The 12,206-nt window shown below is 37.4% G+C and overlaps 1 protein-coding gene across 2 annotated transcripts in view; it reads right to left on the bottom strand.

Annotated features, from left to right (window-relative positions):
- The window catches only part of col27a1b (collagen, type XXVII, alpha 1b), a 313,539-nt gene that overhangs the window by 263,706 nt on the left and 37,627 nt on the right, over positions 1 to 12,206 (bottom strand). For both annotated transcript variants that reach the window (XM_055660163.1, XM_055660164.1), the window contains exon 3: positions 4,626 to 6,043. In XM_055660163.1, the coding sequence (XP_055516138.1) occupies positions 4,626 to 6,043 (1,418 nt within the window). The remainder of the gene's footprint in view (positions 1 to 4,625; positions 6,044 to 12,206) is intronic.

Below are 12,206 nucleotides of genomic sequence, written 5' to 3'. Positions count from 1 at the left end.
AGTTTTATAGTAAAAATGAATACTCATGACTATGTCTCTATAGAGCTTGGAGGACTGAAGACAGAGTATTATAAACATAACATTACATGACAGAAACATTTTTATTGGAATGCTCAGCTATCAAGACAATTAAAACTGTTGCAACTTAGATATAAGAACATAAAATAGTACAGCACAGAAATTGGCCCTTTTGCCCACAATGTTCATGTCAAACATGGCCAGGTTAATCTCCTTGGTCTGCATGTGACCCATATCCCTCCATTCCGTGCAATTTCATTTAAAAGCCTCTTAAATGCCACTATATCTATGAGTGCAATTGTGAATTCTGAGAACCTCAGCTTTGCTGCTATAATTCTCTAATGTTTAGATATCTCCTACATATTTGTCCTTTGTTTAATTTGTTATGTATTAGTAATACATTTCATGCTAACAAACATTGGCATTCTTGCCACCACATGAAGTATTAGCAATTTGCCGACACTTTGTCAACCAGCCTTCATTTTTAAACAGCAATTTACACAACCTCAGCCTGCAACAGGGCAAACAGATAAATCTTTCTAGACCACATCTTCTCAATAGAATAGAGATGCAGAAAACAAATTCTTTACCAAATAGTTCTAACTCCAAATTATCCCTTCCAAGCAAGTCCAATCCAAAGTCGCTTCATTGATAAGGATATTGTGATTCATAAAATGATTTTAAAGCATAACTGAGAAAAGAAGTGCTGTTTCCTAGAGCAATATATATATATATACGCTTCCAACTAGGCATGCACAGGTCAAAGGTCACTATCCATAAAGAGCCCTGGAAGGCAGTGGAGCAGTGGACCTTCATATCTTCTGTCTTTTCCAGCTTTGATTTTTCTAGGTAAGAAAATATTGCTTTCAAACTATGAAATAGTTGTATCTGTTGTTCCTTTGTTAAAAGCTACGATTATTTTGTCATTTTTATTGCTTTATAATGCTTTGGTGAGTGAGCGACATCGTGCTCGTCCATGGTCGGTGTCGGGCCCGGGTCTGCTTCACTGCTTTCCAGGGCTGCTTATGCATAGTGACCTTTGACCTGGTCATGCGCAGTCGGAATACCGAACTCGTTTATAATCAGATCCCTTAATTCTTGAATGCTTCTCAAACTGACACAGCCTAAATATGCATTGCAGAATTATTATCCTTTAAATTAAACGACCTGGTGATCTCACATAGTATAAGTAGCTCATCAATGAAAATTATAAATGCCAAATAAAGTGCAGCTGAATATGAATGAAAAACATTTCAAAGCAATTCATAGAGATATTGTCAAATAAAAATGCACTCTGAGCGTTTAGAGGGGCCATTAGTCAAGCTGATTAAAACAACTTGATTGAAAACAACTTTTACTAAGGAGGTGGAGGGTCAACAAAGTGGCACAACTATTCAAGTTGTTACCAAACAGATCCAGCAACTGGGATCAATACTGTCCTCTGGTGCTGTCTGAATGCAATTAGCATATTTTCCCAGTGACCAGGGTGTTACTGGGAAGCAGGAGAATGGGGTTAGGAAGGAGAGATTGATCAGCCATGATTGAACGGTGAAGTAGACCTGATGGGTTAAATGGCCTAATTCTACTCCTATCACTTATAACCTTATGACCATGTGCATTTCCACCCAGCGCCCCCAGTTTCCTTCCACTTCCCGAACAATGGGTTGGATGATTAACTCGTCAGTCTAAATTGCTCCAGGGTTGTTGGTGAGTGGTAAAACCTAGAGAGAACTGATGGGTGTGGGGAGAATGAAATGTGACTAGTGTGGGACCATTACAAAATGGGTGCTTGACGGCCACTACGAACTTGGTTGGCCAAGGGTCCACCTCACGTGCTGTATGGCTCTCTGAAGAATGTGGACCTGAATCCTCATCAAATCTCTCAGACAATTTTTGACGAAGTGTGAAAAGGTTTCGTATTCCAAACAATTCCCATAGGACTTTCCTATCAATTAATTACTTCCAAATTGTAGTTACAGTATTTTGTTGCCAAAAGAAGCAACCAAGTTTCAGTTGATGTTAGTTGAGGAATAAAGGTTGGCTCCAAGACCAGGAAAGCTCTCTAATCCCCTCAAGAAAAGACACAAAATGCTGGAGTAACTCAGTGAGTCGGGCAGCATCCCTCGACAACATGGATAGGTGATGTTTTGGTCGGGACTCTTCTTCAGACTGATCTCAAGTTGTGCTAATGGGTTTCCACATTCATTAGCAGATGGAGTGTGGGTTGAAGAAAGGATCTTTGATCTAAAACTTTAATTCTGTTTCTCTTTCAACAAATGCCATCTCATGTGCTGAGTATTTATCGCATTTTGTTTCATTTCAGATTTCTAGCATCTGCAGTTCTTTTATTTCGATTTACTCTCTCATCTGAAGGAGAATAGGGTCAGCAAATCCCTGCACACTGTCTTGAATTGTAAGCCTAGATTACACTTTTAAGTAGCTAAATAAGGTTTGAGACCACGATGGCCTTCCTGAGAGAGAACAACACCATAACTCAGGAATGCTGTTGGATGAGAGAGGAAGTAGATGAGCTATAGGTCTCTGGTGGCCATTGCATACTATATTTAATGTGACTGAGAACAACTCTGTATATATTCAGAACTACTCGGCCAAACCTCAAGAACATTACTTATGAGTACGCCATGAGGATAAACAGTTTTTAAAACAATTATCATGGAATATACTAGGTGCATAAAATTAAAAGTTAAAAGTCTGGTTCACAGCAAAAAATATTTGATAACCTCAGAAAGAAGGGATAGTAAAAACTGGGATGAGTTCAATGTAGGTCAAATAAAGGAATGGAAAGCCAAGAAAATCTGAACAATGATACAGCAAGTAAATGTGCCAAAAAATCCTTCCAATACAGAAACAGCATAAGAGTCGAGCAAAATCTAAAACCCTATGTGGGAAATGTAGACCGGTATATGAAGAGGAAAAATAGCTGAATAATTATATAATGTTTCCATAAGCGTGTTCAATTCCTTAGAGAATACAGAAAAAGTCACAATCGTTTTTGCTGAATTGGTTGCATGGCCTTTCGTGTGATATTCATTTTCAGAGGAGATTGCCTGATAAGGGTATGTGACAATGGTATATATTGGAGATCCTGTACTTGTTGTCTGGATGAGGCAACCATGAGAAGGTCTTTTTAGCTTAAATTTTATACGGTCATGTGAACGGAATTGTTTAAAGCTACAATTTGATTTCAATCTTAATGTGAATTGAATGACCAGTCTATGTGAAATGCATTGGTATATTGACAGAGATCCTATAGTTTATGTCATATTGGACATGGCCAACACACATCATAGCTACTGTAGTAGGTAATCTCTTTGTACCTATGCAAATTTATAAGGTTAGTCAAATTTGGCTTTAGAATTACCTTGCTTTTCTGTAAAGAGTAACGTAATTCCCACAGATTACATAATTTCAAATTAGAAATAATTTAATGTAACATCAACTCCTTGTCCACGTTTGGATCAAAGCTGCAAAATTCTTGATTGGCAAAATGAGTGGCTTAATTTTAATTGAGCATTATTCTGCAACTCAATATAGACAACAGCAAATGGGATTGGATCCTTTAGCTAGTGAGTCCAATGTTTAGTGTAATTTATCATTGTCATGTGTACCGAGGTACATTAAAAACCTTTGTTTGCATGCTATCCTATTAAAGAAAAGACCAGATATGAATACAATCAAGCCATCCACCATGCACAGATAAAGGATAAAGGGCAGAACATTTAGTGCAAGATGAAGTCTGATAAATTCCAATTACAGATAGTTCAAAGGTCTCCAATTAGGCAGGTACTGAGGTCAGGACCTCAGTAATATGATTTAAAAAAAAAAATCATATTACAAATTCCAAGCCAGATTTAGCAGTGGGGAAATAATTTATAAAGTTAGCAAGCACTAAATTTGTTTTGTTTTTAAAAACAATTCATAAACAAGATTTTGGAGGTAAAACAATTAAATGTAAGAGGCATGGCTGATCCTAGTAACATAAAAAATCCTTGTAACATATTTTCAGAGTGATATCTCTCAGAATCCAAATAAGATAGATGCTTCAGAGAGCAGCAACAGGAAAAGTATTTTGATACTTTGTTGTGGAGGGTTATGGACCAAGCACAGGCAAATGGGATTAGGGTAACTGGGATATTGCTGGCCGGTGTGGGCGAGTTGGGCCGAAGGGCTTGTTTCCACACTGTATCACTCTATGACTCTATAACTCTATACAAATTCTAGACACTGCTCATGCAAACTTAATCTTTTGTAAAAATGTGATTATATTTGTCGTGTTAAAACATTATTAAAAATATAGTGTAGAAGACAAGGGTGTTTGTTGAAAAAGTAAGAAATTCTAACACATCTGAAAGTGTGCACTTGATGGATGTATCGGTGGGCATCAGTGCCCCCACTGTCCCCACACACCCACCAAACACCGCTAAAAACTTCAGTTTTGTGAAAAAGAAAGGAAATGAATATGAAAGTGGGATGACAGAAATAGTTGGAACAGGTGATCAATGGTGGGCGCAGACTTGGTGGGTCAAAGGGCCGGATTCTATGCTGTATATTTCAATCAATCAATTTAGTTAGAGAATGAATCTTACCTTTGGTCCAGGGTCGCCTTTTATACTTAGTTGTTCTTGAAAAAGTGGGTCAACGGTATAACTTTCCATCCCAAAGGTTTGGTATCCATCTGTGGCAGCAGGTGTTACAGTCATGACAGTGTAGGTACCCCTAGAGTCATATTGAGTTGTTGTTGATTTTTGCTCAGTGTTCTTTTCTGAAGGCTGCTTGTTATGCCTTTGTGGTTGTTCATCCTGTCTTTCCACAAGTACTGTTGAGGGTTTCTGGGTCTCAAAATGATTCTCGGTGGATTGGTATTCTGGTTTCTTTTTCACTGGCTTTGTTGATGTTGGATTTGTTGTCACATTTACAGTTACTTTCGCTTTCTTTTTCATAACTGGCTCTGTCGTAATATCAGAAGATTTTGGTCCTTGCTGCTTTGTTAACCTTTCATTCTTTTTTTTGGTTGATTTGTCATGAGCTGTGTGAGATAGCATCATAGCAGGGGCTGTAGTTGGAGATTTGATACGTGGAGGGAGCTGGAGAAGTTCAGTGCTTGGGAGTAGTGTTGTTGTTGCCATCTGTCGATGGGGAGAAGCAGTGTTCCGGCGCTGTGTTGACAACAGAGCAGGCTGGGTCGTGGTTTCGAAAGATGCACGTTTATTAGTCTGGATCTTGATGTTCGGCATCGTTTGAGCCGTGCCCATCAAAGCTGACTTCTCTGTACAGTTGTCATCCTTTCCAGTCTTTTTATGCAGCAATAATGGAGAAGAGGTGATAACAGATGAATTAGGAAATTGTGGTAAAACAGGAAGCAGTGGGAGAAGGTTCGGTCGGTAGATGTCTGCCTGCCTACACTGTTTTTTAATATATTTGCAATAATTATGTGCTGCTTTTGCAGAGGGATAAATATCAAATTGACAAATGGCTCCTTCAAATTGAACTGAGTTTTGGTTCATTTTTCCCAAAAGAAAGGAACCATCAGGATCTAAAGAATCTTCCTTTTTGAAATGCAAATTTGCATTTGTACGATTCTTCCCACAAGAAGTATATAGAGTAACCTTTCGGCTCCTGATGTTGATCGCCATGTGGTGCCACTGGCCATCATGAACGTCATAATCAAAATATACAGACTGTTTGTGTCCTACGTACACAATGATTTTACCTGGTATAAACTGAACACCAAGCTGTAGTTTTTTCTTCTTATTTCTAACAGAAAATAAAAAAGCATTGTTGATACGATGTGAGCATAAGCTCAAAACTATGGCAAGGTTAGTGCCATATGAGGCAGGAATGAGTGCTGCAACTGGTGTTTTGATGCGTGCTCTTTGGGTGAGAATAACGCCTGATTTAAAAGGAATGACCCCCTGAGGAACAGAGTGGGACGTTACAGAAGATGATGATGACTGCGATTGTGCTTTTTTCCCAGTAAGGCCCAGCCTTTGGAGAATGTCCACATCTGAAAAATAAAATGAATATAAAAAATAAATTAACAATTAAGTCTGCATAGGTGGGGTCTTTAAGTAGCTTGCTTTACAAATTGATTCGTGAAAAAAAACAAAGTTGCCTTGTAAATGTTTCACATATATTTTGGTTATTCTATCAAATTCAAGAATACACTATCAAAATTTGATTTGAACAAGTTTAAAAAATAGAAGCATGAGTGGGCCCTTTGAGCTCTAATGCTGATTGTAACTGTTCTTTTCCAACAACACCACTCATGCACTATCCCAATATCCTTTGATTATCTTCATATATAAAACTCACAGCAATGGAGCCTTCACAATCCTCATGGGAAGAGAGTAGTTTCTTCTCATCTTTGTTGAGCACCTTGACAAATGAGCTTTGGTTTAGACATCAACTCAACATCAATCCTGATAAGTCTTGTTATGTTAGTATGTTCCAATGAGATTACCTTTCATACTTGTAAACTCGAGAATATACGCATAGTCTGCTTAATCACTCCTCATACTACAAACCCACTAGCCCAGACGTGCACTCCTTCCGTTTATCCTTGAATTGGCAGAGACACCAGACCTGTTTACAATATCCCAGGTGCAATCTCACCAAGGCGCTATAAAATTCCAGTCAGACATTCCTACTGCACACTCAAATCCTCCAGCAATAAAAGACTATATATAATTTACATTCCCAGTTGCTCGCTAGACCAGTAAATTCAATTTCAATGATTTGTGCACAAGGACTCCTCAACATCAACATTTGCAATCTCTCGCTGTTAAAAAACTTTGTTTCTAAATTTATTTTTAAACATAGTAGTTGACCTTCTATATTTCTACATGAAATTTGATTTACCATATTCTTACCAATTTTCTTAACCTGAATCATTTCTACATTCATCTCACAGCCATACTACTACTAAGCTTTGTACCAACATCAAACTTATAAGTATTACATTTGATCTCCTTACCCAAATTACAGGTGAACACACAGGCCAACAGCAGCAAAGTCTACACCCCTGTGGTCCACCAAATTGATAAGCTGAACGTACAGCATATTTTACCCAGGGTAGGTGCAATCAAGAACCTGATGACATTAGTTTAAGCTGAGAGGGGAACAAATTATTAGTATAGTATAGTAGTACAGTATATCTTTATTGTCATTTTCCCGAGTACTCACATACCCAGAGGAAACAAAAAAACGTTGCTCAACTAGTGTGCATTCAGTGTGCAGTAAAAAATAGATAGAAATAAAAATACATATATCATGAACAAATTAAACACTCTGCTCTACTAAACATCAACAGGCGTTCCGATCGGCAGCGGCACGACAGTGGCTCTGCTGCAGTGTGTCCAGGTTGGTGGTTGGAACCTGAAGGGCAACATTTTCACCTAGAGGATGGTGGGTTTATGAAATGAGCTGCCAGAGGAGGTAGTTGAAGCAGGTACAAAAACATAATTTAGTAGACACAAGGACAGGTACATGGATATGCCAAATTTCGAGGGACATTAGCCAAATGCAGGCAAATGCGACAAGCGTAGATGGGGATTCTTGATTGGCCTGGACGAGTTGGTCTGCTTTCTGAGCTGTATGACTGCCCTTGCAGTCACAGCCACCTACCCAAAAATAACTTACTTATTCCAATTTAGATTAGTTTAACCATTATTTAGCAGTCCACCAGAGTACAAACCTGCCTCCTGTATGCAATGTTAATAATATTTCAATTAATCAGAACTAAGTTTGTCATAAAAAAGGTAATATAACAAAAAATTAATCATTGGAACTGAACTTTATATTTTGTGTCATTAAATGTATTATATCTTAAATATGAAGTATGTATAACTTCTTGATACCACCAAGCACCAATTCTAATTCCAGCACAAATTTCATTTGGTGTGACACCTGGCACCAGTCTAGTGCTTTTCTGTCACCAGTGGCTCAGAAAATCTTAGCCTCGGGATGCATTGCTGTTCAGTGCTGGAAATGTGGACTTGCCCAATATCCTCAATGAATATGATTTGTGGTCAGCTCTTTCTTCCTGTCTCCGTTAGATTATGCAGGCATATGCTGCCCTGTCTATGACATTGTCTTGCAGCTCCAACTCAAGCAACATTGGAGCAGAATCATTGGTGTCAATGAGGTAATGTGGAAAATTGACAGGGCACTTCATTTGAAATCCTAGTATAAACATGCAGCAGCTTCTAGTTCCCAAGCTAGTCACCAGAGTGCCCAAGGGCAGAGTGCAGAAGTTAGCGTCAAGTGAATCCATTACACTTTAAATCATTCAGCTTCCCTGTGAGTTGCCAATGAATTTTCAAAAGCAGTAGAATGTGACCTAACTTTATCTGGCAACACAACAAAACAGGCACTGCATAGTGGATAATATCATTCAGTGCATATTCTCGGTACCTAAATTCTGACGTGTTTGAGCACATACACGAACAGATAAGTTCTGCCATCTCATGGGAAGACCATTCTTGAAATTTAGTCACGAAAAACATTTTGTAAAACATCATCCAGACAGACCATCTTCATCTGGAAAAGCATGATTTAAAATAAACGAGTAGATTTATATCCTATTATTCCTGGCCAACTAAAGAAATTTTGATTTAAAGTTCAGTAAAAGAAAAACCTATCCTGACAGTGTGTGTTGATGCAGAGAAACAACTGATATATTACAGTCCCACTAGTTTCAAACAGTGCAGGAACCTGACTAGTTTTGAATGCAAATGATATGACGGAGCCAAACCAATAAGCTAGAGGAGAAAAAAAATGGAACTCTGGTTGTACTGCACATTAGAATTTATATGTGTTCCAAATTGGCTTGAATTCAATCTCCGCTGCGTAGTAAAAATCACCATAATCTTAATGCTGAAACAATTCCTGCTCAGATCATAATTTATTTCTGGCAATAATTTGCACCAATTCCATAAATTCAATGTTAATATTTTCATGAGATAGTTACAGCGCTGTGCCTCAAAATGATGAAACTAAAATGTTGAATGGCATGTGTTCAGACGGAATCAGCATGTTACCATGCTATGAATCACAGAGATTTCAATGCAGAAGTTCATTTTGGCCAATGAACCCCCAATGCCAGTATTATATCACTGTTCAAAGAACTTAAATTTATTTTCAATTTTTCACTGGACCCTTGAATATTTTCATCTCAAATTGTTTCATTCTGTCATCTAAACTTTACTTCCTATCCTGATTTGTTGCCTCCTGTTATTATTGCAAGGCCTAGTGGGAAATAATTAGTCACTCTTTAATCTTAAATCCAGTTATAATTTTGAACCAATATTGTTGTCTAAAATTTCATCCGCAGTTAATTGTGCAAAATTTTCTGCAGGAAACTTCTTAAGACATGCTCTTATGTTAACTGTCAATTACCAAGTTCCCTAGAACACATGGGTGGCAGGCAAATCTGGGGGAGCTGATATGCATATTACAGAGAATAAGTTAAGAGAAATTAGTGGGAGTATAGAATTGAAGATACAAGATGAAGATGCTGGTGAACAAAAAATGATACAATGTATTAGAGTAACTCAGCAAGTCAGGCAGCATCTCTGGTTAACATGGATAGGTGACGTTTCGGATTTGGAAGATAGGGTAGACAGTCAGAAGCTTTTTCCCAGTGTGGAAAAGGCAAATACTAGAGGGCATAGCTTTAAGGTGAGAGGGGCAAGATCTAAAGAACATGTGTAGGGCAAGGTTTTTTTTGTTGTTTTTTTTAACACAGAAAGTGGTGGGTGCCTGAAAAACACTGTCAGGGCAGGTGGAAAATGCAGATACAATAATGCATTTAAGAGGCTTGGAGAGGCTTCGATAGACACACAAATATGCAGGGAATTGAGGGATATGGATCAGGCAGGGGATATTAATTTAACCTGGTATCATGGACATTGCGGGCCAAAGGGCTTGTTCCTTAGCTGTACTGTTCTATGTATGCGTTGCAGCAGCCGACAAATAGGCCTATAAATAGTTTTTTGGTGAACATCAGTGATTAAAATGTGGGTTTCAGAAGATAAGCCGTTGTCAATCCATTCTGAGTAGGTAAGTATGAAACCACAAATGTAATCTTGTTGAATTGTGCAACACAAATGAGCATTGTGGTGCTAGCATCATCAACCACTTCAAGAGTATTCTAGAATCAACATCAACTAGCTTGAAGTAATATAAACCACTCAAAGGTTATTGTGTTGTTATATACTGAGGAAAAAAAAAGGGAAGGTGGACCCCCCCCCCCCCCCTAATCACTAATAATACCAATACGGTAAGAGTACACGTTTTAGGTAGTCTGCACCTGATTTAAAAGTGGTAGATTAATCTGTGTTGATCTCAGCACTCTTTTCCATTTAGGGCCAGAAAACAATGATTAAATTAATAAAAACACAAATTTGGCAAAACTTGCAACCAACCTAGCCCCTGAGCATGTATACAAGTATATCGACAAATAGTGAAATCAGTCATGTAAGAAATTTGACATGTGGACAGAATCAAAGTCGGCTGCCCCAAAATTTATATTACAAACAAAACATGAACTACAACTGTGCTCACTCAACAGACCGCATCCTTCTTTAATCATAACAGGATCTGTATCTTCAATAAAAAGTGTAAAAGGCTGGTTGTGTCTCAGAAAATAATTGCATAAACCTATCCTTAACAGTGTAGAAAGTTTAATATTTTAAACACAAGAGAATCTTAATTCAAGAATTAAAATACAAATTTGAATACTAACATAAAGTTGACATTTATCATTACGAAACATAAACACTTGAAATATATATTGAAAAACAAACATTTTATGAGGACATTAACTACTTGCAAAGTTAATCAATTGATTCAATTTTACAATGTAATTTTCCTACTTAGCCCCTACCCCTCTCCCTTTATTGGGCCCCACTTTTCTTTCCCTTCCTCACTGCTGCCACGCATCCACCTTCAGCTGGTTTGACATTCTTAGTTATGAACGTTTCCATCCTGTGGTGAATGCTAAGAATCTGTTATTATTATTATTATTACTACTATTATTCATTTATGTAGTTTTTTTTTTAAAGTGATTTAGAGAAAGCATCATAAATGATCAGTGAATGTATTCCAACATTTCCCTTCCTCTTTTAAAGACATAGACTCATTATGCAATGCAATTCCTTGTTCTAAGTCTCAATCTATGTGCAATCTTATTTGTCTGTGGGAGACGTCTTGTGGGAAATATTTGTGCAGGAAATTACAGCAATTTTGAAAGAAAATGGACGATAATTGAAGGTAGCTGGATGCTTGGGGTAGCTGGATGCTTGAAAATTATACTGAATTAGACTAAGGGAAGCAGGACATGGATGTGCTTGAACGAGTTGACAAGAAAAGATTATGTGCATTGTACATGGAAAATGGGAAGTTTGAGAAATAACCCGCAAAATAGGAACGTGAAACAAGTGTAGGAGTCAAATAATGTGCTTCATTATATTTATACCTTAACATTCATGAAATAGGAAATTCAAGATATTCGTGACAATAAGTAATTTGTAAAAACAGGTATTGTCTTTGAAAAGTCATGAAAAAGAGTAGAGTTGACCCCTCGTTATAGTGACCGTCATATGATCATTATTAAAAATAAAAATGCTTTATACAATTGCTATAAATTCAAGACTGAATATGTACCTTTTATCTAAAGATAGTCCAAGAAAATATTGTACTTGCAATACTTCCTTCCACCATTTGATATAAATAGTAATGTGCATTTAAAATGAGTTGATGAATTCATTACATGGTGAAAAAATGGCATAATGGGCAGGATCACGCTTGATTCAGCCACATCTTGAATATGGCCCCCTATACTATTCCCAGAACTGCACTTAGCTTTTGCAGCCTCACAGCTGCAGTCAAAATAGAACAGTCTACCAGCAGCAACTGCGTCTCAGGGAACAAATCCTAAAAGCCATGTTTCCTGACTGCACTGGTGACCTATTGAAAGCTTGGACCTTTTTGACTGTTTCTAAATGTTTCATATTATTAGATGTTTAATCAAATTTAATATCCTTAAACAATGTTAAAAAAAAGGAAAATATTTTTAATGCCAAATGTAAAAATAATATATAATTTATTACTCATTTATTGAGTCTAAATTAATTTAGACTAACAGAACTAGGAAAAGTTAGGAATCA

This window comes from Leucoraja erinacea, chromosome 31, assembly GCF_028641065.1.
Source record: "Leucoraja erinacea ecotype New England chromosome 31, Leri_hhj_1, whole genome shotgun sequence".
Lineage (NCBI taxonomy): Eukaryota > Metazoa > Chordata > Chondrichthyes > Rajiformes > Rajidae > Leucoraja > Leucoraja erinaceus.
This window is presented reverse-complemented; position numbering and strand designations above follow the sequence as displayed.